Source organism: Lethenteron reissneri, chromosome 6, assembly GCF_015708825.2.
Source record: "Lethenteron reissneri isolate LAM-NWPU_2019-01 chromosome 6, ASM1570882v1, whole genome shotgun sequence".
Taxonomy (NCBI): domain Eukaryota; kingdom Metazoa; phylum Chordata; class Hyperoartia; order Petromyzontiformes; family Petromyzontidae; genus Lethenteron; species Lethenteron reissneri.
Window position 1 is genome coordinate 7,938,964 of NC_083784.1, and position 25,597 is coordinate 7,964,560.

General features: G+C 46.1%; 1 protein-coding gene across 3 annotated transcripts in view; it reads left to right on the forward strand.

Annotated features, from left to right (window-relative positions):
* The first annotated feature begins 2,512 nt into the window (after positions 1-2,512).
* The window catches only part of LOC133354517 (interferon lambda receptor 1-like), a 39,929-nt gene continuing 16,844 nt past the window's right edge, over positions 2,513-25,597 (forward strand). Inside the window, exons 1-3 of one of the 3 annotated variants that reach the window (XM_061571423.1) lie at positions 2,513-3,031; positions 12,976-13,067; positions 24,861-25,001. In XM_061571423.1, the coding sequence (XP_061427407.1) occupies positions 13,046-13,067; positions 24,861-25,001 (163 nt within the window). In that variant the 5' untranslated portion in view covers positions 2,513-3,031; positions 12,976-13,045. Of the gene's footprint in view, positions 3,032-12,859; positions 13,068-24,860; positions 25,002-25,597 lie in introns of those variants that run through there. The other 2 variants (XM_061571427.1, XM_061571421.1) reach the window with 2 other exon arrangements.

Genomic DNA, 25,597 nt, shown 5'->3' on the forward strand with positions numbered 1-25,597 from the left:
CGTTGGGCTTTCATTTGTGATATCCACGTCGCTTCTGAAAACGAGCTACACAGCTCAGTGGGCCTTAGGGGCCGTCCATAAATGACGTCACGCGATTTTGGACGAATTTTGACCCCCCACCCCCTTTCGTCACAAAAAGTCAACCCCCCCCCTCAAATATGACGTCACAAAGCTCTGCCCCCCCCCCAAAAAAAAATAAAACATGCTTCAAATCGCTTTAAACTATTGTCATTGTCGTGCGTATTTAATGTGGCGCTGCACTTGGATGTTGTAAGAGAAAACATTTATTAAAAAGTCTATTTAATTAAGTAGAACGTGTTGTCTATATTAATTTAAAGTTGCGCATTTTGATGTGACGTCACATTTCTCACCCCCCCCCCCCCGCCATGTCACACATCGTCACAAATGTCTGACCCCCCCCCCCCCCCCAGGTGCGTGACGTCATTTATGGACGGCCCCTTACCTGGTAAAATAAAATAAGTTTAATTTAGATGGCAAGGAGCCAAGTTGGTTGGCTCAGTCTGTGGCAGGGCTTGTTGTGTTAGAATGCCCACAGCAAAATGCCCCCTCCCTCTTGTCCTGCCTGTGGGTGTGGGTGAGGAATTGTGCCACCCAAGATTCGTCTGGGCAATTTAAGGGACAACGCGTGTGCGTGAATTAGGGTATATTTACTTTAATTCATGCCACCGAAATAATTCCTGAAACTGTCAGAAAAACGAATTGGGCGCATGAACCGGGCCCTTAATTGTCGCTGTCAAACTCAAAGACCCATCTGGCATTGGCAATAAACATCTATTGTTCTTCTTGGTTCTTTCGGTAAAGTCACGTAGAAGGGAAATAATAAAATAATAATAAAACATAATAAAATAAAATTCTCACGACGTTTCGGCCCACAACGCAAGCAGCCGTCCTCAGGTGAAGAACAGGTCTATCGGAAAGACAGCGTCTGAATGAACACCACCAGGCTTGGCAGCGTTTATTTAAGCTGGGTTAGGGGAGGAGAGCGCCTTGACAAAGGAATTTACATATCAACAGAGGAATTTAGCATATTTATGGAAAATGCAGATATGGGATTAGTCACTACTTGTGGAATGCGTAGGAGGTGGAGGCAGTCTCAAAGTCAGTAGGATTAGCAGTAATAAAGGGAGGGAATTTTAATAGTAAGGAGCTGCAGCAGCCAAACCACCACGTAAAAAACTAAAATATAAACTACATCAATTGTTGTACTGTACTCGTGTACGTCCGCCAGAAGTCACCGAAAGCGCATTTAGCAGCGTCCAGTCGAACAAACCTCATCTAGGAGCGGATGTTGAGTGCAGGTAGAATGGACAACAAGAACATTTAAAGTGTTGTTGTTGTTGTTGTTTGATTGGAGAGAGAGGAAGACCCAACAGAGAATGGCTTTGACGAGATCGGTGGCAGATGTGGCCACTACCTGAGCACATTGGCACAAGATAGAGAGGAAAGTGGAAATAAATGACGAAATAGCGATTTAAAGCTTTCGTGACTGCAGGGATTCATCTTCTTGGTTCTTTCGGTAAAGTCACGTAGAAGGGAAATAATAAAATAATAAAAATAAAACATAATAAAATAATTCTCACGACGTTTCGGCTGCTTGCGTTGTGGCCGAAACGTCGTGAGAATTATTTTATTATGTTTTATGTTTTATTATTTCATTATTTCTCTTCTACGTGACTTTACCAAAAGAACCAAGAAAATGACGAAATGTGCAGTGAACACCTACAGGGCTATCTGCCTGCTCATGGATCGTGATGATGATGATGACAGTAGAGGTATGTACAGCTTAATCTTGTTCATTGGAACATTGCAGTTCTGAAATCTACACACATCTTGTTAAATCTTGGTGAGTTTATGCTGTCCCACAAAAAAGTGACAACACTCTGGAATTTGACCTCTGGTCTGTAATTATGTTTTGATATCCAATTATCCAAGCAGGGGGTGGTTGAGTACGATGCACCTGCTACGTTATCCACCCGTTGCTTTCAGAAGCCCTAGCATGTATTACATTCAGTGAATCAGTGTACTGTCATGCAAAACACGTCATTTTCATATTCTGTGCATGTATCATTGACCATTTCACTCCTTCCAATTCCCAGAAACCAGCAACACATCCCACGCCACCCACTCCCGCAATGACTCGCGTCTCTCGTGACCAGCCCGGTGCTACGTGAGAGCTCAAACACCTTCAGAGCTCAAACACATTTAGATCTTTCGGTAAAGTCACGTAGGTGAAAATAAAAAAATAAAAAATAAAGTAAAAATTTTCATAATTAATTTTTATTTTAAATTATATTATTTTTTATTTTTTTTATTTTCACCTACGTGACTTTACCGAAATAACCAAAGAGTATTGATCCTTGCAGTCACGAAAACTTGAAATCTACAACTTTCAGAGCTCACTTTCCAGGAAGTCTCGTGGGGGGCCATCTCCACCCACGTGGCGTCTCGACCCCCAGAGAGAGAGAGACCCCCCCCCCCATCGTGGTGAAGAGCCGCCCTCGTGTGTGGTAACACAAACAAACAAACAACAAGACAACAACAACAACCAGCAACTCTTGACGGGTTTACGGGAAATTGTTTCTTGACAAGTCCCGCCCAGTGGGAGGGTCTCACAGTCGGTGGCAGCGTGCGGGGTTTCTGAACGCGAATTCGTCAAATTGTCGTGGCGTTCGCTCTGTGTGTGTGTGCTAGGAAGTGACAGATAGATGAGAGATAGAGAGAGATAGAGGGATGATGAGATAGATGAGAGATAGAGAGATGATGAGATAGATGAGAGATAGAGAGAGATAGATAAGACTTAACACGAACAGACATCGCAGTTAATGTATATCGTAGGTGGTGGTGTTGGTGGTGGTGAATTGTTGACCGCCTTAACAAGTTCGTGATAGAACTCCACATTCGCTGGGTTGTTGTTGTTGGTGTTGTTGTTGGTGTGTGGGGGGAGTTCGTCTCGAGGATTTGAAGAGAAGAAGAAGAGGAGGAGGAGGATTAAAGCTTCGCTCGACACGCGGTGAGGATTCGTTTCGTTTGTGATCTGAAAAGACGCCGACGTCTTTCCTGCGAACAACGCCACGGGTCCCATTGACGATCGTTGTTGTTGATGATGTTGTTGTTGATGATGTTGTTGATGATGTTGTCGTTGATGATGTTGATGTCGTTGATGATGTCGTTGATGATGTTGATGATGTCGTTGATGATGTTGTCGATGTTGACGATGTTGTTGATGTTGTCGATGTTGTTGATGTTGTCGATGATGATGTCGTTGATGTTGTCGATGTTGACGATGTTGTTGATGAACTTCAAATCGAGAACTTTGACGATGTTGTTGATGTTGTCGATGATGATGTCGTTGATGTTGTTGATGTTGACGATGTTGTTGATGTTGATGATGATGTCGTTGATGTTGTTGATGATGTTGATTATGTTGTTGATGCTGTACAGTGTCAAACTGCGCGTGTGTGAGTATAAGATCTATTTCCTTAAACGCAGTCTACGACTCTAGCGCGTTAGAGTTATCGATCGCGTGTTCGTGTTCACAAATCGATACTCTCCGTGCCGCGGTATCGATCCGCGATCTTACCACGAAGTTACCCTCGATACGATAGAATACAAAGACAAAGACCCCCGTGTAGCCTGCGACTGACTGTAGGGGCAAGTGCTGTCAGCGAGCAGCACCACGCCCGGCCGCCTTTGTCTCCCCAGTGGCGATGTTTACACACCGCACCGGGTCGTCATTTGAGGCTGAGTCGACCTAGGCGGAGGACCGGTTCCGATAATCGTCGCTGGGGTTGGTGGTGGTGGTGGCCGTGAGCGGGAATCGAACTCGGGACGCCGGGTTCGTAGCGTAGCGCGCTAACCGCTGCACCACCGCTCCCCACACTATACACACACACTGTAGTATACACACACTGTATACACACACTACACACTGTACACACACTGTATACAAACTACACACACTTATACACACTTTACACACACACTGTATACACACACTGTATACACACACTTTATACACACTGTATGCACACACACTGTATGCACACACACTGCACACACACTGTACACACACACTGTATACACACACACACTGTATACACACACTGTATACACACACACAAGGTCGTGTACATACTTCCACTCGTATATTATTCAATAACGCCGTTAATAAATTGCACTACATGCTGTTGGCACACACGTGGAGCAATGCCGTGCGTGTGTGTGTGTGTATAAAGTGTGTGTGTGCAGTGTGTGTGCGTGTGTGTTTGTGTATAAAGTGTGTGTGCATGTGCGTGTGTGTGTGTGTATCCAGTGTGTTTGTGTGTGTGTGTATCCAGTGTGTTTGTGTGTGTGTATACAGTGTGTATGTGTATACTGTGTGTGTCTATACAGTGTGTTTGTGTGTATACAGTGTGTGTGCATACAGTGTGTTTGTGTGTGTGCATACAGTGTGTTTGTGTGTGTGTGCATACAGTGTGTGTGTATACAGTGTGCGTGTATATACAGTGTGCGTGTATATACAGTGTGTTTGTGTGTATACAGTGTGTTTGTGTGTATAAAGTGTGTGTGTATACAGTGTGTTTGTGTGTGTGTATACAGTGTGTTTGTGTGTGTGTATACAGTGTGTTTGTGTGTGTGTGTATACAGTGTGTGTATACAGTGTGTTTGGTGTGTATACAGTGTGTGTATACAGTGTGTTTGTGTGTGTATATACAGTGTGTTTGTGTGTGTATATACAGTGTGTTTGTGTGTGTATATACAGTGTGTTTGTGTGTGTATATACAGTGTGTTTGTGTGTGTATATACAGTGTGTTTGTGTGTGTATACAGTGTGTGTGTGTGTATACAGTGTGTTTGTGTGTGCGTAGTGAAATTACGACCAAGTCGTGGTACACAGGTGACAGGGACTCACTTTGGTGTGGAACCTTTTGTACAAACTCAGTGTAGTGTACTGTGTAGTGCACTGTAGTGTAGTGTACTGTGTAGTGTACTGTACTGTGTAGAGTAGTGTGTAGTGTAGTGTACTGTGTAGTCTACAGTGTAGTGTACTGTGTAGTCTACAGTGTACTGTACTGTGTAGAGTAGTGTGTAGTGTACTGTGTAGTGTACAGTGTATTGTACTGTGTAGTGTAGAGTAGTGTACTGTGTAGAGTAGTAGTGTACATTATTGTGTAGTGTATTGTGTACAGTACTGTGTGGTCTTCATTATTGCGGCACAGTACTCTACGTAGTGTGCTGTGAAGTGTACTGTGTTGCAATCGTGTGTTCGTGTAGTACAGCACAAATGAGTGTACTCGAGTTAATGGTGTATTGCAGTACAATGCTTCATCGCAACCCTTATCCATGGCTATATTATCTGTGACTCCTATTATCCGCTGGAGCTGTAGGGTCTGTAAAAACCACAAGAGTATTTGTGGTTATCCGCAGGGTTTTCACGTTATTAAATTTCGGAACGGCTTTCCTATTATCCGCAATTTTTTCAGATATTAGAGGAGTCGCACTGATAATTTCATCCCATCATCTGCCGTGTTATGGTAAGCGCCGTGCCGAACTCAACGGCAACTTAAAGTAACACTGGTCAACACACTTTTTCTGGCATAAGGTATTCCAACGGTTTTGAGCTAATTTTGGGGGGTGCTGATTCCAAATCTGGCATCAGTTTTTGTCTATCACATCAGGTTTTTGAGATATTAAATATTGCATTTTCAATGAAAACTGCAGAAGAAAAATATTAAATAAATGTGGATATCTACATAAAATTATATTATAAACACACTATCCTAAAAATACAGCACCATATTTTAACACTAAAGCAGTCACTGACTCGCAACAACTTGCAATCATAAGTGACAGAGTTAATTTCGGGTAAAATCAATGAAAATGGGGTATGCCGATAGCATAAAAATGATGTGATAGAGCAAATCTGAGATCAAATTTGGAATCAGCACCCTGAAATTAGTCTGCAAAAGTCCAGGCCAGAAAGAAATGTTTTGCTTTTGTTGACCAGTGTAATAGACGCAGACTTTTACACAGCCGCAGCAACTTTGGCCACTGGTCCCCGAACGGTGTTTTAACTCCGAACTCGCAAAGTTTTCACGGATAAGAGGAGTTCATTGCTAAATTTATCAATTTTTCGCGATACAAACATTTATTTTTTTACAAATCCGCAATTGGAGCATATTTGAGGATAACATCACGGATAACAGGGTACGGAATGTTCATCCTCCATAATCACCGTGGATAAGAAGAGTTCTGTGGCAGAAGTCGCAACCGGGTACCCGATACCCGTACCCTACCCGATACCCATGTACCCGTACCCGGCCGGGTACGGGTACCCGTTTGCGACCCTGGTGCGGCCGGGTACGGGTAGGCCGTGAGTCACGGGTGAGTGACTGTTTGTCACTCATTTCCCAACGTCTTGTCTCTTCTCACAATTCAAGTTCCTAGAATCAACCCACCCACGCCTGCAACATGGCTTCACCCCAGAGGTCGCAATCGGGTACCCGATACCCGTACCCTACCCATACCCGGCCGGTTTCGAGTAGGGTACGGGTACGGCCGGGTACGGGTACGGGTACCCGTTTGCGACCCTGGTGCGGCCGGGTACGGGTAAGGAATCAAAACCCGTTTGCGACCTCTGTTCTGTGGTAATTTAACGGGTAGGCAGCACTGCGGTGCGTGGTGTATTGCGGTACAGCACAGTCATACCTCGGTATACGACCGCTTTGGAATACGTCGAATTTGGTATACGTCGAGTTTTGACGATTAAAAATGCCTTGGGATACGACGTCTTGCTTGGGATACGACGCGCTTGCTAGAACTTGTATGGGTCGGGATGAGTCACCGCGTAGACCCCGCGTCGACCCCGTTCACGACTGAAACAAAGCGTCGCTCCTCAGCCTGCCTGTAGATCTCGTTCAGCGCACGACCCTTGCTAGAACTCTCCGTGAAATTTCACGTGTTTTTTGTCATTTTAATTTATGTATGCATTTTAGTAATAAGTAGTGTCTAAATGATTTTATACAACCCCATTAATGTATAATATGCCATGTGAAATATAATTTCTTATACTCTGGAACGGATTATTTCCTTTCCCTTTATTTCTTATGGGAAAAATTCGTTTGGTATACGTCATTTTCGGTTTAAGTCCTACCTTCTGGAACAAATTAACGACGTATACCGAGGTACCACTGTAGTTTGTAGTCCGATTTTCGGCCACAATTTAGTGGACAAAGTGTGGTTATTTTCATCGTAGGGCACGTATAATAGAATCGACCACACCACGGCTCGTGAGTTGCGTGTGGACCCCGGGCAATTGTACGCGGCTAATTGTTTAACTTTTGGACGCAGCTTTTAAGTTTAACAGAAATAATTCCGCGGTAGTAGTAGGAGTGGGTCCCGGGTGCTCATCCCTGGAAGCAAGAGACGCAGGCGTGTGAGTACACCAGATTTCTAATTTCAAAACTCCACAGCCAACCTGCGTAGCGCGAACCATGCCCCTGCCTCACGTTTTTTCGTGTCTCGCCACAAATGAGAATTTTGGTTTTGCGTTCCAAGCAGTTTGGGCACTCCTGCCCAATCAAATTCTCATCGTAGTGCAGTGAAACTCAAGATGTATCCCATCCGTGGCCGTCTTACCCATGACTCCTAATATCCGCTGCCACCATCGATCTGTGAAAAGTCCTATTATAGTTGATCAGACATTGTCTCCTTCATATATCTGTCAACGTAAAATATCTAAGAGTATTTCTTACACAACCTGTCGGCCCAGTGGCCTTGTGGGAGTGCATGATCTCAAGATCGGGTTATGTAAGAAATACTTTTATATGATCTCAGAAATTATGCACTCCCAGAAGGCCATTGGGCACCTGGGTTATGTCAGAAATACTTAACTGTTTTACACGGAGAGAGAGACATATGAAAGTAACATTGTCTGCTTATCTACTTTGTTATATTCTCCACAAAGACGCGTAATTTTTTTGTAAAAATAAATCCTGTTGTCAGTGGATGGACTCTTCCTATTCGTGTATTTTTTACAGATCGGTCACCAGAAAGTTGTCGGTGTTAACCCATCACCCACATTGCCTTGTGGATAATATTCACATGGGAATAGTCTCGTCCTATTCGCTGCCCCCCCCCCCCCTTCCCACGGGTAAGACGAATGACCCGGAGCTTGCGACAAATTCCTTCCTGTTATTCACGTTTTGGCTTCTCGTAAGATGCCCCCATACCCGAACCCAACCCACGTAACTTTTCTGAAGAAAGTGCCGGAAAGGAAGGGGAACAATAAATGTGCCGGACCGAAAGCGATGGCAATTCGGTGGGTGTACGTGAATGTGTCGGTGATGACCTTTAAGTGCTACTGCCTCATCAGCGTAGGCTTTTTGACAAGTGCGATGTTCTCATTGGTTTGTTGGGTCTCATTTCTGTTCGCTTGATTTCTGTGTCGTCTTTGTCATTTTGTTGACCCAGGTTACTCATGCAAATAAGGCTTTTCGTGGCCGATTTGAGTTCTCATTTGGTTAAACAAATTAACTTGACCTTGAAGGTACTTTCGTTTCTTTCCCACATGCAAAACAATCATGAAAGCAGCAATGAATAAACATTCCAGCTAACTTAATTTAACTTCATTGAATCTGGTAATTGTGGCATGCGTTAAGGCCTGCCAAGAGGTGTGCCCACGCACTCACACATGCCCACATACCCATACACCTTCACGTGATGAGGGCATTCCTGTGCAATGTATTATTTAATGCCTTGCTTTGCGACACCCTTCTATCAGCCTCATACACTATCACGCTCCACCCATACCTCCTTCAACCCCCTGCACCATTGCCTCGTTCCCCTGCTGGCATATCTCATTCATTTTGCAAACCCGATTACTCAACCATTGGCGGAGCCAGTGGGCGGGAGGGTGGAGTGGCACGTGCCCCCCCAATGATCCGATCGAAATCCCTAATTTCGATCGGATCATTGGGGTTTATTAGTAATACATCGGCATTTTGCAACCCCCCACTGCCACTGTGTAGCATATTATTACGTGCCAGGGACTCTATGAGATGATAGGACAATAGTCTGAGTCCACGATTTGCAATAAGTAACGGCAAAGCGGTTATAAGTGACTCACAGAATTGTGCGCAGTTGCGTATACAGCACACGACTTCCCTGAAGGCATTCAGCTTCAGCGAGCGCGATGCCGATCACACGACGCGGTTCGAATTCGACCCTCGATCGATGGCTGCGCCATCGCCGCACACGCGTCGAATAAAAATCAAGGGACAAGTCCTTACTAACAACTCCTTACTTACTAACAACTCCTTACTTACTAACAACTCCTTACTTACTAACAACTCCTTACTTACTAACAACTCCTCTTTCATTTTTCATTGTTGGAGGGGTTGCCCCCCCCCCATACCTAAAAATCCTGGCTCCGCCTTTGCTAACAGCCATATTACCCAACTTATCCTTCCCTTATTTTTCCATAGATAGAATGATGCCATTATGTATTGCATGTACTTGAATGCTTTACTGCAATATGGTATGTACACACAATGGTTGTGTGGCATCACTACACAATTCCGCACAGAAGTGTTGTGCATATATTCCATACCGCGATTTCACTCAGGATGGACTGCCATTCGTCATGGGAATGTGGAATTTCAAACCACTTGCTCATGGCCACCGTTGGGGCCACTGTTGGGTGTTGGGAGTTCTAGCAGGAACACCTTTTATCAACATTGGCGGTTGTGAGTCATGAGCGACTTGCGAAATTTATTTAAAATTGTACCGTCGGTGTTTCATTCGCAGGAAATGTCCTGCTTGGAATTTTGAGAAAAAAAAAGGTTTTTGTCGGTGCACGTACACTTCTGCGCACTGCTGAGTTGGTGCCGGCGGGAAGCTTAGACGTTGGGAATACTAATTATAGTCGAGTGCAACAATGTATTGTTTTCTGCACTCCCTTTGTTCTTGGTAGATGCTTCACAAACTACAATGGAACACGTGAACAACGCCTTCACTGTTGTGCAGCCCTGTAGCATCTGGGGGGGGGTGAGGGAGGGGTGGGCTGGAGGGGCCTTAGCCCCCCTGCTGAAAGCTGAGACCCCCTCCCCCCCCACCTTTGTAAATTATTATTGTCAAGTGAATAAATTAACCTTATGAATGTTGGGATATTGTCAGCAGTGGCAGAGGGCACTGGACAGAAGACAATTTAAAATTTTTCTGAAGAACTGCTTTTTGTGTGCAGTTTGTTGTCTCTCCCCTACCCCCCGCACCTCCGATTAGCAGGGTTGGCTACGTACGGTGCGAAAGAAGTTCAACACACAGTACTTAGAAAACTCAGCACAAATTCGCGATGGGTGTCGCAGCCTTGTTACACACAGCGGGGTGAGAGCCGGAGCAGAATGCACCGTATCCACAATCAGATTGTGTGGTTTAGCATTTAATATTTGTTCAAAGTTCATTCGACACCGACTGTGTCGAGCCGCCCACCCCTGACTTCGAATAAGATCGGGCATTGGCGATCGCTGCTGTGAACGAAGCCGGCGGGCCCCGTGAGGTGTGTGTGTGGGCTTTTTGTTGAGTACGTGCGAGCTGAATGTAATCAGCCCACAGCTGTTATAGGTGAACAACAAATGCTGGCGGTTACAACAGTGGCATGCGGTTTCTTCTTCTTTGTGCAAGAAACCGAAGGTCCGTGCGTTGGCGCATACGGGGGCGTGAGTCATTGGTGACTCGCGTCGTGAAATTCCTGCCACTTCGTCCATGGACCTGACAGGTTTGGAGGATGCTATTTGGAGAGCGGGTTGATATCAACGTTTCCCCAATCCCAAAATTATCCAGTGGCGTGTCTGCCAGCCCGTCTCGATTTAACCCATTACCAACTGGGGGATGTGTGTGTGTGTGTCCCTTTTACTTCCTTCCCTGGAGAGCTTTATGACACTTGGCACTTCAAACACACTCAGAAGTGCACCTGACTGTGCACGAGCTGGGGGGGGGGGTCATCACAGAGGTCGCAAACGGGTTTTGATTCCTTACCCGTACCCGGCCGCACCAGGGTCGCAAACGGGTACCCGTACTTGTACCTGGCTGGGTACGGGTAGCCGGGTATCGGGTAGGGTACGGGTATTGGGTACTCGGTTGCGACCTCTGGGTCATCATCACTTGGTGGCAAGTGACAGCTGTTGATGTTATCGTTGACGCCCACTTTTAATAGAGTATGTACTTCAGCACGGTTCTGTAGTTCATAATAAAGCGGTATCCTTCACGTAAATATGATCGACAAAGATCTGGAAGAGTGCTGGCGTGCACGGTGGAACGACATTCGGAGTAAACGCCTCAATCGGGACCCAAACGTCACACACCTCTTACTCTTTGGTTATTTCTGTAAAGTCACGTAGAAAGAAAAAATAAATTAAATACTAGCATACGACGTTTCGATTGCAACGCAAGCACACCTCTTGGATATGGCATTCGCTCCTCATCGTAGACACTGGTGTAACATCATAGAGGCCTTCTTGGGTTAGATTGCACAAATATAAGTGTGTCGTTCAACCCGCCACCACCCGACACAGCCAATTAGTAAGGTTTGTCACGTAAACACAACATGCCAATTCGTGACTGGTTCAGCACACCGGTGTGTTGGAGAGTAAACCCAAAACATTAAGCGTTCGAAGTACGACGTTTCCTCTCGTACAAAAACCTCTTGTGGATAATATTGGTCGTGAAGGCCTCCTGTGTTTAACTGACTGTGTTGTAACCATCAACCGGATCCGAACATCAACAGGGCGATGCGCACATCTCCTTCATACATTTTTAATTTTAACACAAGCCAGAGTAGTACGATTGGGGTCATGCAACCCAAACTTTGGAGCATATCGTAAACCACTGTCGTCTGTGCTCCATCAACAAGGGAATGCCAAAACTACACAAAGCTCGTTCCTGAAGCCTTCTCGCGACTAGCAGACCTTGACTTTGGTATTTAGCTAAAATAATAGAATAGATCGAACTATTTCTAAAATGCATTGTTTCACCTTCATTAAGATCTGCTTACTCCTTCGCCGATGGTGACGCTCAGTAAAGATCAGCCACGAGGCCACTGGAGTGAGCTCAAGGGACGTGGTTAATGAGGAAGTTAACTGTGCCGTGAAATGCGTACAGGCTTTCATGACCAATGTCGCATTTCACATTCGATTTTTGGGGTCACACGATTTAACCCAAAAATTAATTCCTAATTAAATTGTGCCTCGTTTTTTACGCATGACGGTGCTTTCAGTCACAGTCGGTTCAGATTTATTTAGTGAGGAATTCCAAGTTCCGTAGGGGTACCGAAATTTTGAAGAAGCGTGCATCGGCGTCGATTTCACTTTGTCTTTGACAGTATGGGGGTGGAACGGTGGCATAGTGGTTAGCGCACTGCACTTTGAACCCAGAGAACCGAGATTGATTCCTGGTCACGGCTCAACACCAGTCTTGGGCCTCCTCCCCCCGTCACCAAATCCGCACTGACCGGCGTGCTGAAGTATGTTCAAGCAACCCCCATGGCTGACATGGCGCAGGCAGTTGCCTCGGCCAACCTTTAATTGACAAGGGGATAAGCATGTCTAGTACATTGAAATACCGCTCGTTTGCACATAAGCAAATTCGCAGAAGACAATAGTTTTCGTCGTCTGCGCATACGTTTTATAAGCAGTGCAACCTTCGCCCTTTGAGGGACAGGCTGGAAAGCGTCAGCGGTGTTGTCACGTGTAAGCATTATGAAACCCACGCCGGCTAGGGCACGAAGCCATTATCATCCTCCTCCCATTGGCTCTCTTCTTCCTCTTTTGCACTGACCAGAACACGCGAGGGGGAGGGGGGGGGATTTCCATTCTCGATCCGCTCTCGCTATGAGCGCGTTCGCGGTGTCCGTGTCTGCGAGCCAATCTGTTTCTGCCCCGAACGTGTTTCCTTGTGCCAGTGCGGGACATCCATGGGCCTCTCTCTGTTGAGTGGGGTTCATTGGATCATCATCACCACATTGGGACGCAATGGCGGAGCCAGGATTTTCAGGTAGGGGGGGCAACCCCTCCAGCAATGGAAAATGATAGAGGAGTTGTTAGTAAGTAAGGACTTGTCCCTTGCTTTTTATTCGACGCGTGTGCGGCGATGGCGCGGCCATCGATGGAGGGTCGAATTCGAACCGCGTTGTGTGATCGGCATCGCGCTCGCTGAAGGTGAATGCCTTCAGGGAAGTCGTGTACTGTATACGCAACTGCGCAGAATTGTGAGTCACTTAAAACTGCTTTGCCGTTACTTATTGCCAATTATGGACTTAGACTATTGTCCTATCATCTCATAGAGTCTCTGGCACGTAATAATATGCTACACAGTGGCAGTGGGGGTCGCAAAATGCCGATTTATTACTAATAAACCCCAATGATCCGATCGAAATTATGGATTAAGGTCGGATCATTGCTGGGGCACGTACCACCCCCCCCCCACTGGCTCCGCCGGTGTTGGGAAGAAGTCACATATTTAGGGCGCCACGGCGACGAGATGTTAACTGCCTCGCTCTGGTCTACAGGTCGTGGGTTAGATTCCAACCCTAACGCCTAAAAAAAAATATTTACAATTTTTGTATTTTATCTGGGCGCTCCACAAGACCCTCCCCATGTGGGTAAATCTCTCTACGGAGTCCTTGGTTGCACTTGGCGTCTTTGACTTTGCCTCGGCAGGTAAATGTCAGGTGACGAGTATCTGAGACATTTGTATTTGCCAATTTGCCGATAAGCTTCCTGCCGCCTTTGAAGCCAAAAGCAACCCATCTTACACCGATGTTTTAAAACATCTGTGTAAGAAGCTAGAATTATTTTAATCCAGACCATTGAAAGAATTTCTGAAACTGTCCCAAATTGAATTGTGCATGAAATGGGCTATTGATTGTTACTGTCAAACTCCAGACCCATCTATCCACCATTTGGAAATGTCACTTCTGAAAAAAGAGCTATGTAGCTCAGTGGGCCTTAACCTGGTAAAAAAAAGTTTAGTTTATCGTAATAGTTGTGTGGGGAAGGCCTCCACCCTCTCACGCAACTCGTGGCCGTTTGCGTTTTGCGTGGATGAATTGCCAATTAAAGACATGTGGTGGAGGGGGGAGCAATGGGGGGAGCACTAAATAGGAATTTGAAAAAAGAAGTGAAATTGTGTAAAGTAAGCGAAGGGTTAGAGGCACAGTGTGAGGGCAGTGGATAATAAACTAAAAGGAAGTGAATGTGTAAGAAGTGAAACAACGAGAAGAATCTGACATGCAGATAGACGTGAACACATCAGAAAGAGACAGAGGATGGGGGTACAGCAGAATTTTAGTTTTAATGAAACGAAAAAGAATAAAGAAAAGAAAAATACAGAATAGGAATAAAAATTAAGTTTTAAAATAAAGTTGATTTCATATAAAAAAATTACACAGATTTTTTTTTATCCACACTTGAAAAAGCAAATAAAAATGCCAAAAGGTAATAATACATTTGAAAATTACACGATTGACATTAGAATTTGAAAACAAAACAATGCTGCTGCATTGAAGCAAAGGTTATCAAGTGACAAAAAAACATAATACACACTTAAAACTTTCCAAATGCACTTTTGCAATTACCCTGAGATGCTGCGAGAGGAACACACTGATTGTAGAACATACGCAGGTGAAAGACATCTTTCAAACTTCTCTGCAAATGTAAGTGCAGGGCATGCCGCTGGAAGGGGTCGACGGCCGATGGCTGAGAATGATGATTGAGTGGCAACCCAGGATTGGAGCGTATCGGAGAGCACGTCTACCGAGGAGACAGAGCGATGAAATCAATTCGTGTGTGCGGGAGTTTAGGTGGATTATTTACCCTTCTTGGTTCTTTCGGTAAGGTCAGGACAGACCTGTTCTTCACCTGAGGATGGCTGCTTGCGTTGTGGCCGAAACGTCGTGAGAATTGTATTTTATTATGTTTTATTTTTTTTATTTCCCTTCTACGTGAATCCCTGTAGTCACGAAAGCTTTAAATCTAAATTTGGATTATTTACATCGCAGAATCGTGAGCAGCCATCGGTTTGGGAAGGCCTTTGCATCAAGCAGTCGGCTGACCCTAGCTGATGATGATGATGATGAAACTTGCCTAACACTAAAACTCAAAAGCTCTTGGCTGTGTTCTCAAAGCGTATTAGAATTGGTTTTACCTTTCTGGCAATAAAACAATTGTGATAAGACATTCAAACACCAAACAGAAACCTTTTGCAAGGAATCATGTCAGCATTAACCACACGTACTTGTGGTGAACGTGCAAACAAAAAACATGCTTCCGGTGATACATGCATTGTCTTGTCTGGTCTGACACTGGTTGAGACTGGGCCATAAAGAAAGCTGTCTCCGGTGTAGACCAATCGGTGTCAAAGACAAAACTCTGGAATGCTGATGACGTGTCAGGGGTCGGACATGTAGACAATAAAGGTCGCCCGCACTGTTATATAATTGTGTTGGTGCCAGACAGCGAGACGCAGCACTTGCGGGCAGCGCTTCTTACGTGGTGGGTAGAAGGGGGCACTGCATTTCACTGCACTTCTACACTCCCACGTTCATGCTCCCCCCACCTTCACCGGCACGTACAACCCCAGGCGCACAACCCCAGCCGCGGTGAAATGCGGTCAAACAACGCCCAACGACACAGAGGCGGACGGGCATGGTGCTGGCCACCCACCCCCTCGTATTCGGCGTGTCTAAGTTTGTGTGGTCAGTTAACCAGTATCACCTGGGTCTGTCCCGTGACCTTGCCAGCAGCGGAAACGCAATGAGACCAATGATTATTTCGTGGTGTAATCGGAACGATCAATCGCGTGCACCAACTTCTGGTTAATAAGTAAACACAGTAAATATGTAAAGCTCATGAATGCCCTGCAGGTTGATATGTAGGAGGTTTTGAAAGAATTTGACTACAGTGTAACTGGGGCGACTGCATGTCCCAGGTTCAGGGACCGATGACTAATCCACTTCGTTCCACGGGTCCACTGACCCCTTTAAAGAAGAGAACATTGGATGTCAAACACTCTTGATTATTCTCACATGTAGGCCATCTTATACAGGAGTTAGTGCTCAAATACAAACTTAAAGTTGGTTGCAACTACATAAAATAATTACGATTGGTAATAAGAAGTCGCCCATTTGGTGAGTTGTCGCATAGCGGGCTGCTTCTTCTTGAGTACGACTGATGTAGATGCAGAGCAACAACTCCAATTTCACATTCAGGTGGTCAAGCCAGATGACTGTGTCAGGAGCAGCGGAGTGTATCGCTGTGATGTCTTCTTCGTATTCCTGGATCGGGGCATTGCGTCGTTACATGCTGTACGGTCTGTCCTGGATGACCACAGTCGCACGTTACTGGAGAGTTTTTAATTTTACATTTGTGCATCAGGTATCCGCATCTACCATTATTTGTGCGGATGCTGTTTAGGGTGAACTTCATAGAAGTTTAAAAACCCAGGGATCTTCTGTGTTTGGTCTGTCACAAGTTGTTTGTAAGTTATATTGAACGCCATTCGGCGTAGCGGTTAGCACAGTGCAGAATGAACCAAGCCACCTCTCTGATTGACTGGTGTAGGCCAATCAGTTTCAAAGACAATGCATACATTATCAGAGCATGCTTGTTGCCATGTTTTTGCCACAAGTACCGTGTGGTTAATGCAGACTTGATGTCTTGCAAAAGGTATCTCTATTTGGTGTTTGAACATCATAACACCTCCTGTTTTATTGGTAGGATGGATTATATCAATGGGACAAAAAAGGTCCCATCGATATAAGCCACATACGTTTGAATCCTGGGCCACGGGTAACAGCGGCAAGCGATATCCGGGACGGCTCCCACCTTCACCAATCGGCACTGACCAGCGTGGTGACGTGTGGTCAAACAACCACCATTGCTGACATGGCATCGTGCCATCCGGGGTTGTTGCCTCCCACGACTATGCTTCTTGGGGAGGGCCTTCATCCAGCGGTGGATGGACAAAGGGCTGTAGATGACCGTTCTCATTTTGTTCAATCGGTCCTTCCAAGGTGAATGATGTGCCATATTCAGCACACACACGAAAAAAAACTTGAGATGCAAGCACGGACGGCACTGAGAACATTAAACTGAACAGAAGGAAAAAAAAATATGTTTTTTAGCCCGGTCTTAAAAGTAACATTTGTTATTTCACCTTTTCTGCGTATGGCCAAAAGACGTTGTAGATTCAGGCTCAGTCACTTCTGGTACAAGATAGTACATTAGTGCACTACTTTCCAGGAACCTATGCTCTGTGTCCACCTTTGTGGAGTGGCGTGCGAGTTCTCTGCTGGTGAAAAGAGTCCGTCGAAGGGCTTGGGCTTTGAACCCTCCCTGCCCGAACAACAACCGCACTTAGAAGCACCGTAATCGCAGATGTGAGCCAAGGATCGCACTGTCTTCCATCAGAGAAGCCGTTCAAAGGAATTAAAAACATTATACAAGAATGCAAGCCAACAAAAGCTGAACGCTCATCTATATATGTAAAAGGGAAATTTGTGAATGTGTCTGTTCGAAATGCTTAGCATACTTCCCGACATGCAACAAACTTGAAATTTGGCATGTGGGTATCTTCCAGACTGTACACAATGCAAAAAGTATCAAATTAGACTTTTGCATTTTGGGGGGGGGGGGGGTGCAATAGTGCATGTAATATTTTGCACGGCAAGTGAGCGGTGACGTCACATCTGTGATGTCACCCGCATGCGGCAGCGTCACGCAGTGTGCCTGCTGACGTCACGCATCCCCCATTCTCCGTGTAGGCCGTGTATTAATCCAAGACAAGAATCCAAGTCCCGGGCGAAGCCGTGTATTAAGGCTAGTCAGTCAAAAAGTGAAAGTGACTGGAATACAGATGCTGCTTCGATAAGACGTCGAACTAAATACGGCCACTTTTTCCCCTTCATAAGATGACACTGCTCTGCTTCTATCGCGCATTTCATGTCCATCGACAAAATCTTTATATTGTTTGTCGTCGAGAATACCCATGAGCTATGAAGCAATTTTTTTCACAGATATCCACAAACTACTGCAATGCCGCACCTTGACAAATGTTCGAAACACTGTACACAGAGAGGTGTAGAAACAACGTCGAAAACCTTCCTCGTATTTTTTAATGCTTTTTTTTTATCGGATGGTTGTAGCGCGATTACGTTAATCGGGCAGCTGGATCTCCGACCAACTGGTCAGCGCACTCTGACCGCAGAAGCAGTTTGAAGAGGGTGGCCGGTTCAATTCCTGGTATGCTCATGACTCCATGCAGGAGTGTACACATGTTCGAATGTTAATTTGGTAATGCGATAAGGAAGCACGCAGGTCAGGCTGATTTAGCTATAATAATGTATTTATCCAGGAAAGCCACACTGAGTCACAGGGCTCGTTTTCAGGAGGGTCCTGCTACATTGGGTTTTTCTTTCAAGATGTTTGCGGCCAATCACTGACGAGTTGCTTGTAGTTGTGGGACGAAACCGAAGCACCCGGAGAAAACCCACAAGGGGGCAACGCTCTATCCCTGTACAGATGGAAACAGGTGGCGATCATTCCACTTGCTTTAACCGCCTTCTCCTGGCGAGCCAGCGTTGAGGCACCTCGACGCCCCACGGGAAGGGAGTTTCACAGCATTTGTGCCATCCACAAAGCCTCGCCTACACGGTGCCGGGGTCAGTGGCGTGCACGCGGACATATTTCTCAGGTCAGCCCTAGGTAGTTCTGCTGCAATAAAAGTTCAGCGCAATACCGGTATAGATGAATTCCTGCCGCCCAAACACAGATGCCATTGCCCCGACTCTCTGGGTCAAACCCCGGGGCAGATGGGCTCCTATAGCATAAGGAAAGGAAGGGGTGCTTGCCTGTACGATCAGCGGTTAACCAAATTTATTCAGGCAAGCCTGACTGCTGATACAAGACATGAGTCAAGAGTTTGCGTGTCTCGAACAGTGCTGTTGAAAGTATGCACTCCCGGAAGGACGTAGTATGGCCGATGGGTTGTGTAACAGAAAATACTTTTTTTTACGTGGAGAGATGGAAATGTGAAGGAGACGCATTATCCGATTATTTATTTGGCAAAAATGTGGCCTGTGTTTGTTTTAGTCGCGGGGAATCGCTCTTCGTTTAGGCCCGTACGTGTCTGTATACTCCTTGACGAGATCAGCAAGGTTATTGGTGATTCGTTTGTGGCAGTCACTTTGTGTGTGTGGGGCGATGTGGTGCGATCGGACATGGTGGCCCGAGAAGCGGAAAGAGAGATGGCACAGGACAGGGCAGTGTGGAGAAGGTGGCCAGGTCAGAGGAACCCGCATGAGTGGGACAAACGCGTGGGAGAAGAAAACTGTGTGTGTGTTGTATGTGTGCAATGAGTGCGATCTTAGAACGTATTTGTTCGGCAACCGGAAGCCAATGCAGGTCGGATCTTGCAGCATCTGAAGGGTTACGCTGCCGTGCGAGAGATCCAAACGCGTTCTCCGTCCCGTGACGCTGACAACGCAATGGGGATGGAATTTTCGGGAGAAGCTGAAGGGTGTTTTGTGTCTAAATTGTTTATAGATCCCGTGGGTGCAGGGGAATGGTCTTGGATCCCATTTCTCTTATGGGTAACATGATTTATTGAGAAGAAGTGACTCAGAGGATGTCTTATATGAAAAAAAGATTTTAAAAACCTCTTGTCTTGTCGTTTTAATACATTACCGATTTAATAGACACGTGTATGCATCATCGTCAAATAATTAAATAAAATGTCCAGCCTAAGGGCTGTCTGGAACAATGTAAGTCCAGTCTGTGTGTGTCGCTGTTGTAAACTTTTAATCACATTTGTTGGGAAAACTGTTACGTTGTTTATATAGCATTGTTTTAGTAAGTTTTAGAGGGGCTTGGTTTGGCCCGATTTTTTTATTTAGTATAGATTTATACTTAAACATGTGATCTTTATTGTATTATGATTGTTATTGGGATCAAACATCGAAATGGAATTTTTTGCACTTTTTTGTACGCAGCATGGACGGGTTGCGCTTTTTAACGTAGGATTTTATTGTTTACGTATGTGATGTTTAGATTTGTGTACAATGAATTTTAGGTGTATCTTGTAATTTTATTGTTTGTTGCGGTTGAACCCAAATCAAGAGCCGAATGGCTCACAGGGTAAATCCTAATTAATGAACTGAAATGAACTGAATGTAGGTCCAGCCTATGGGCTATCTGGAACAATGCAGGTCCAGCCTATGGGCTATCTGGAACAATGCAGGTCCAGCCTATGGGCTATCTGGAACAATGCAGGTCCAGCCTATGGGCTATCTGGAACAATGCAGGTCCAGCCTATGGGCTATCTGGAACAATGCAGGTCCAGCCTATGGGCTATCTGGAACAATGCAGGTCCAGCCTATGGGCTATCTGGAACAATGCAGGTCCAGCCTATGGGCTATCTGGAACAATGCAGGTCCAGCCTATGGGCTATCTGGAACAATGCAGGTCCAGCCTATGGGCTATCTGGAACAATGCAGGTCCAGCCTATGGGCTATCTGGAACAATGCAGGTCCAGCCTATGGGCTATCTGGAACAATGCAGGTCCAGCCTATGGGCTATCTGGAACAATGCAGGTCCAGCCTATGGGCTATCTGGAACAATGCAGGTCCAGCCTATGGGCTATCTGGAACAATGCAGGTCCAGTCTATGGGCTATCTGGAACAATGCAGGTCCAGCCTATGGGCTATCTGGAACAATGCAGGTCCAGCCTATGGGCTATCTGGAACAATGCAGGCCCAGCCTATGGGCTATCTGGAACAATGCAGGTCCAGCCTATGGGCTATCTGGAACAATGCAGGTCCAGCCTATGGTCTATCTGGAACAATGCAGGTCCAGCCTATGGGCTATCTGAAACAATGCAGGTCCAGCCTATGGGCTATCTGGAACAATGCAGGTCCAGCCTATGGGCTATCTGGAACAATGCAGGTCCAGCCTATGGGCTATCTGGAACAATGCAGGTCCACCATATGGGGGTGTCTGGAACAATGCAGGTCCAGCCTATGGGCTATCTGGAACAATGCAGGTCCAGCCTATGGGCTATCTGGAACAATGCAGGTCCAGCCTATGGGCTATCTGGAACAATGCAGTTCCACCATATGGGGGTGTCTGGAACAATGCAGGTCCAGCCTATGGGCTATCTGGAACAATGCAGGTCCACCATATGGGGGTGTCTGGAACAATGCAGGTCCAGCCTATGGGCTATCTGGAACAATGCAGGTCCACCATATGGGGGTGTCTGGAACAATGCAGGTCCAGCCTATGGGCTATCTGGAACAATGCAGGTCCAGCCTATGGGCTATCTGGAACAATGCAGTTCCACCATATGGGGGTGTCTGGAACAATGCAGGTCCAGCCTATGGGCTATCTGGAACAATGCAGGTCCACCATATGGGGGTGTCTGGAACAATGCAGGTCCAGCCTATGGGCTATCTGGAACAATGCAGGTCCAGCCTATGGGCTATCTGGAACAATGCAGGTCCAGCCTATGGGCTATCTGGAACAATGCAGGTCCAGCCTATGGGCTATCTGGAACAATGCAGGTCCAGCCTATGGGCTATCTGGAACAATGCAGGTCCAGCCTATGGGCTATCTGGAACAATGCAGGTCCAGCCTATGGGCTATCTGGAACAATGCAGGTCCAGCCTATGGGCTATCTGGAACAATGCAGGTCCAGCCTATGGGCTATCTGGAACAATGCAGGTCCAGCCTATGGGCTATCTGGAACAATGCAGGTCCAGCCTATGGGCTATCTGGAACAATGCAGTTCCACCATATGGGGGTGTCTGGAACAATGCAGGTCCAGCCTATGGGCTATCTGGAACAATGCAGGTCCACCATATGGGGGTGTCTGGAACAATGCAGGTCCAGCCTATGGGCTATCTGGAACAATGCAGGTCCAGCCTATGGGCTATCTGGAACAATGCAGGTCCAACATATGGGCTATCTGGAACAATGCAGGTCCAGCCTATGGGCTATCTGGAACAATGCAGGTCCAGCCTATGGGCTATCTGGAACAATGCAGGTCCACCATATGGGGGTGTCTGGAACAATGCAGTACCAACCTACAGGCTGTGAGGAACAATTTCCCGGTAGCATTTCTTTAAGCAGATAAATCAACATCAGTTGAATTTTATCTGGGTCTTGTTCAGCGGGGTGTGGCTTGTGTAATAAATAGTTCTGGCAATAGTCAACAACACAGGGGATTTTTCAGCACAATAAAGTGAAGCTGTGGAAAATCACTGCCTTGGTAGTATCAATAAACACACTTTATAGTGTGCACATTTCATGAATCATAACGCATCGTTCGAGATCTCTGAGGCACGGAGCCAGAGTTTAGAGTCCTTCATACGCGAGCCTGAACCAGGTGAGAGCATGAACCAGGTGAGAGCCTGAACCCGGTGAGAGTCTGAACCAGGTGAGAGCCTGAACCAGGTGAGAGACTGAACCCGGTGAGAGTCTGAACCAGGTGAGAGCCTGAACCAGGTGAGAGACTGAACCAGGTGATAGACTGAACCAGGTGAGAGCCTGAACCAGGTGAGAGACTGAATCAGGTGAGGGACTGAACCAGGTGAGAGAGCCTGAACCAGGTGAGAGTCTGAACCAGGTGAGAGACTGAACCAGGTGAGAGTCTGAACCAGGTGAGAGTCTGAACCAGGTGAGAGCCTGAACCAGGTGAGAGCCTGAACCAGGTGAGAGTCTGAACCAGGTGAGAGCCTGATCCAGGTGAGAGACTGAACCAGGTGAGAGCCTGAACCAGGTGATAGTCTGAACCAGGTGAGAGCCTGAACCAGGTGAGAGTCTGAACCAGGTGAGATACTTGAGTTGCTGCTTGAAGGTGGATCATGGTGCTTGGGTGCCGCTGCGTGTGCAGCAGTGGGAGAGATCTTGAGTTGAAGCTTTCGTTACTGCAGGAATCCATACTCTTTGGTTCTTTCGGTAAAGTCACGTAGGTAGAAAAATAAAATAAATCACGACGTTTCGGGCGCAACACAAGCGTCCGTCATCATACCTACGTGGCTTTACCGAAAGAACCAAAGAGAAGTGGGAGAGAGTTCGGATGACTGCCGGTGCAGCTACGGAGAACCGCCGCTCCCCCACGGACGGTCCTGGCTCTGGGTACGATGAGCAGATTGTTGGACTTGCTCGGCGGGACGCGGTGGTGTTCCATGGTCCAGTGGAGTGAGAAGGGTAGAGAGGTGTGGGGGCGGGGAGACCTTGAGAGAGACACCTTGGTGGCACAGGATGGTGGCACAGGATAGTGGTTTTGTACCATGTCCTTGATTTGATGGGGGAGCCAGTGCATGGTTGTTAACATAGCCATGGAAGCCACGTGGGCCACGCCTGATGCCCAGAATAGCGCAAGACATGTTGTTGATTTGGAGGCACTTTAATTTGTGGAGGTGTTTGTTGTGACGTCCAAGTAAGGACACGTTGTGGGCAGCCGTTAACTACTCGGCGCTTTTCCTATGTACTGCAAGTCTGAGTCCGTGGATTTCCTTTAATCATTACTTTTTGTCCAGTTGACCAAAAGCGGTCAGAACACTGAACCCACTCTTAGTTAAAAAACGTTGTTGTGAGGAGTAAGAAATTACCCCCCACCCACCCAGTGTCAGCCAATCAGTGATCTCATACATGTCTTTATTTACATATATAGCCAATTACCAACTTTGGAAGTCTCTATTTGCGTGACTAATTTATCTCGACCTGCATCTTCATTTGGAATCGAAATTTATTTTTGCCAAAAGTAGCAATGCTTCGGATCTTAGCGGGTGGTGGTATTGATAATAATGCACACCGGTATAGCACCTTCCAAAGTTGCTGTACAGAGGTACAAAGGGAAATACAGTTTAAAACAGACGAAAAATGCAGTGGAAAACCTATGAAAATAGTGCAGCCTGGTGATAAGAAAAACCCAATGGTAATAAAAAAAAAGTAAGATAATCATCATTTGCTTGAGGATGTTCATCCACTCATAACCATCGTTGACATTGAGTGGTTTGGTAATGGGCATTTCTGAAGCCACTCTAAAAACTAAAACTATAAACTATTTTTATTCTTTTAAATTTCGATTTAAAGCTTTCGTGACTGCAGGGATTCATCTTGTTGTTTCTTTTGGTAAAGTGACGTAGAATGGAAATAATAAAATAATAAAAATAAAACATAATAAAATAATTCTCACGACCTTTCGGCCACAACGCAAGCAGCCGTCCTCAGGTGAAGAACAGGTCTGTCGACTCTGTCTTGAGAATTATTTTATTATGTTTTCTTTTTATTATTTTATTTTTATTTCCATTCCATTCTACGTATTTTTATTCTACCAGGTAAGGCCCACTGAGCTGTGTAGCTCTTTTTCAGAAGCGACCTGGCCACAAAGGATAGCTCAATGAAGTGACTTATCACGTGGAAATGTATATAAGCCAAATATTCTAAACACATGCTTGTAAATATGGAGGGAAAAGCCAGAGGACCCGGATAAAAATCCACGCGACTACGGCGAGAGAGACGTCACGCAAACTCCAAATGTACAGCAGGCGTCAGGGTCGCGATCAAACCCACGACCTCCTGTATACCAGGCAAGGTAGTTAACATCTCCTAGCCACCGCGGCGTCCCAGTCATTGTGATGGGCAGTGCTGTCGCGGGAAGAGGGGACAGGCCTAGACCCGGCTCCGCTGACACTGCCAGACAAACCAGAAGCACTTGTAATCAACAATAGGGCATACGTTGTGAGCAGCTGTTGTGGCAATGTTTCTGCGATTGTGTTTATTCGCACAGCTTGTGAAGACGACAGAGATAAGGGGATGGATTTATCTGCGAACAACAACAACCCTCAAAATCTCAATGCGAAGAAGACCTTTTGTGGCTTCACGTTGCTGCTGTGTATGCTGCCGTTTGTCCAGCGAGCGTCTTCGAGTGGTGAGTTCAGTCCACTTTCACCTATTAGTATTCCCGAAAACCGTGACTCCTGTTATCGCTGCGGTCTGTTATCTTTTATCCGTAAAGATACGCACAGCTCTGATAAGAGGAATTGCAGGCAGCCGAATTCATCCTGTTATCCATGATTTGTATGTGTACGTAACGCATACCCATCCATGTCTATTTGTGGGTCACTTGGTAACGTACATAAATGTACATGTAGAGCCCCTTTTGTCGATCCACTGCTGGATGAGGGCCTCTGCAAACCGTGCGACTCATGGGGGACACGTTGACATCTACACTTCACGACGCTGGTCATTGTGGGTTGTCGAAGGTGGGGAGTACCTACGCGAGAGCATAGAAGTACAGCACAACGATAGTTTTTGCTACACTACCTGTCTGCTGCCCATCATGTGGTAGGCGCTACGCGTTCATGTGGGTCGTGTTTTAACAATTAATCATCGGGCATTGTTCGATCACCGCTCTATGGGACTGATAGGTTTTAACACGTGGGCTTTCGTGACCAACATTATCCATAATAGAGGTTTTTGGGTTAGATCGCGTAGATATAAACGTGTCGTTAAACCCACCACCAC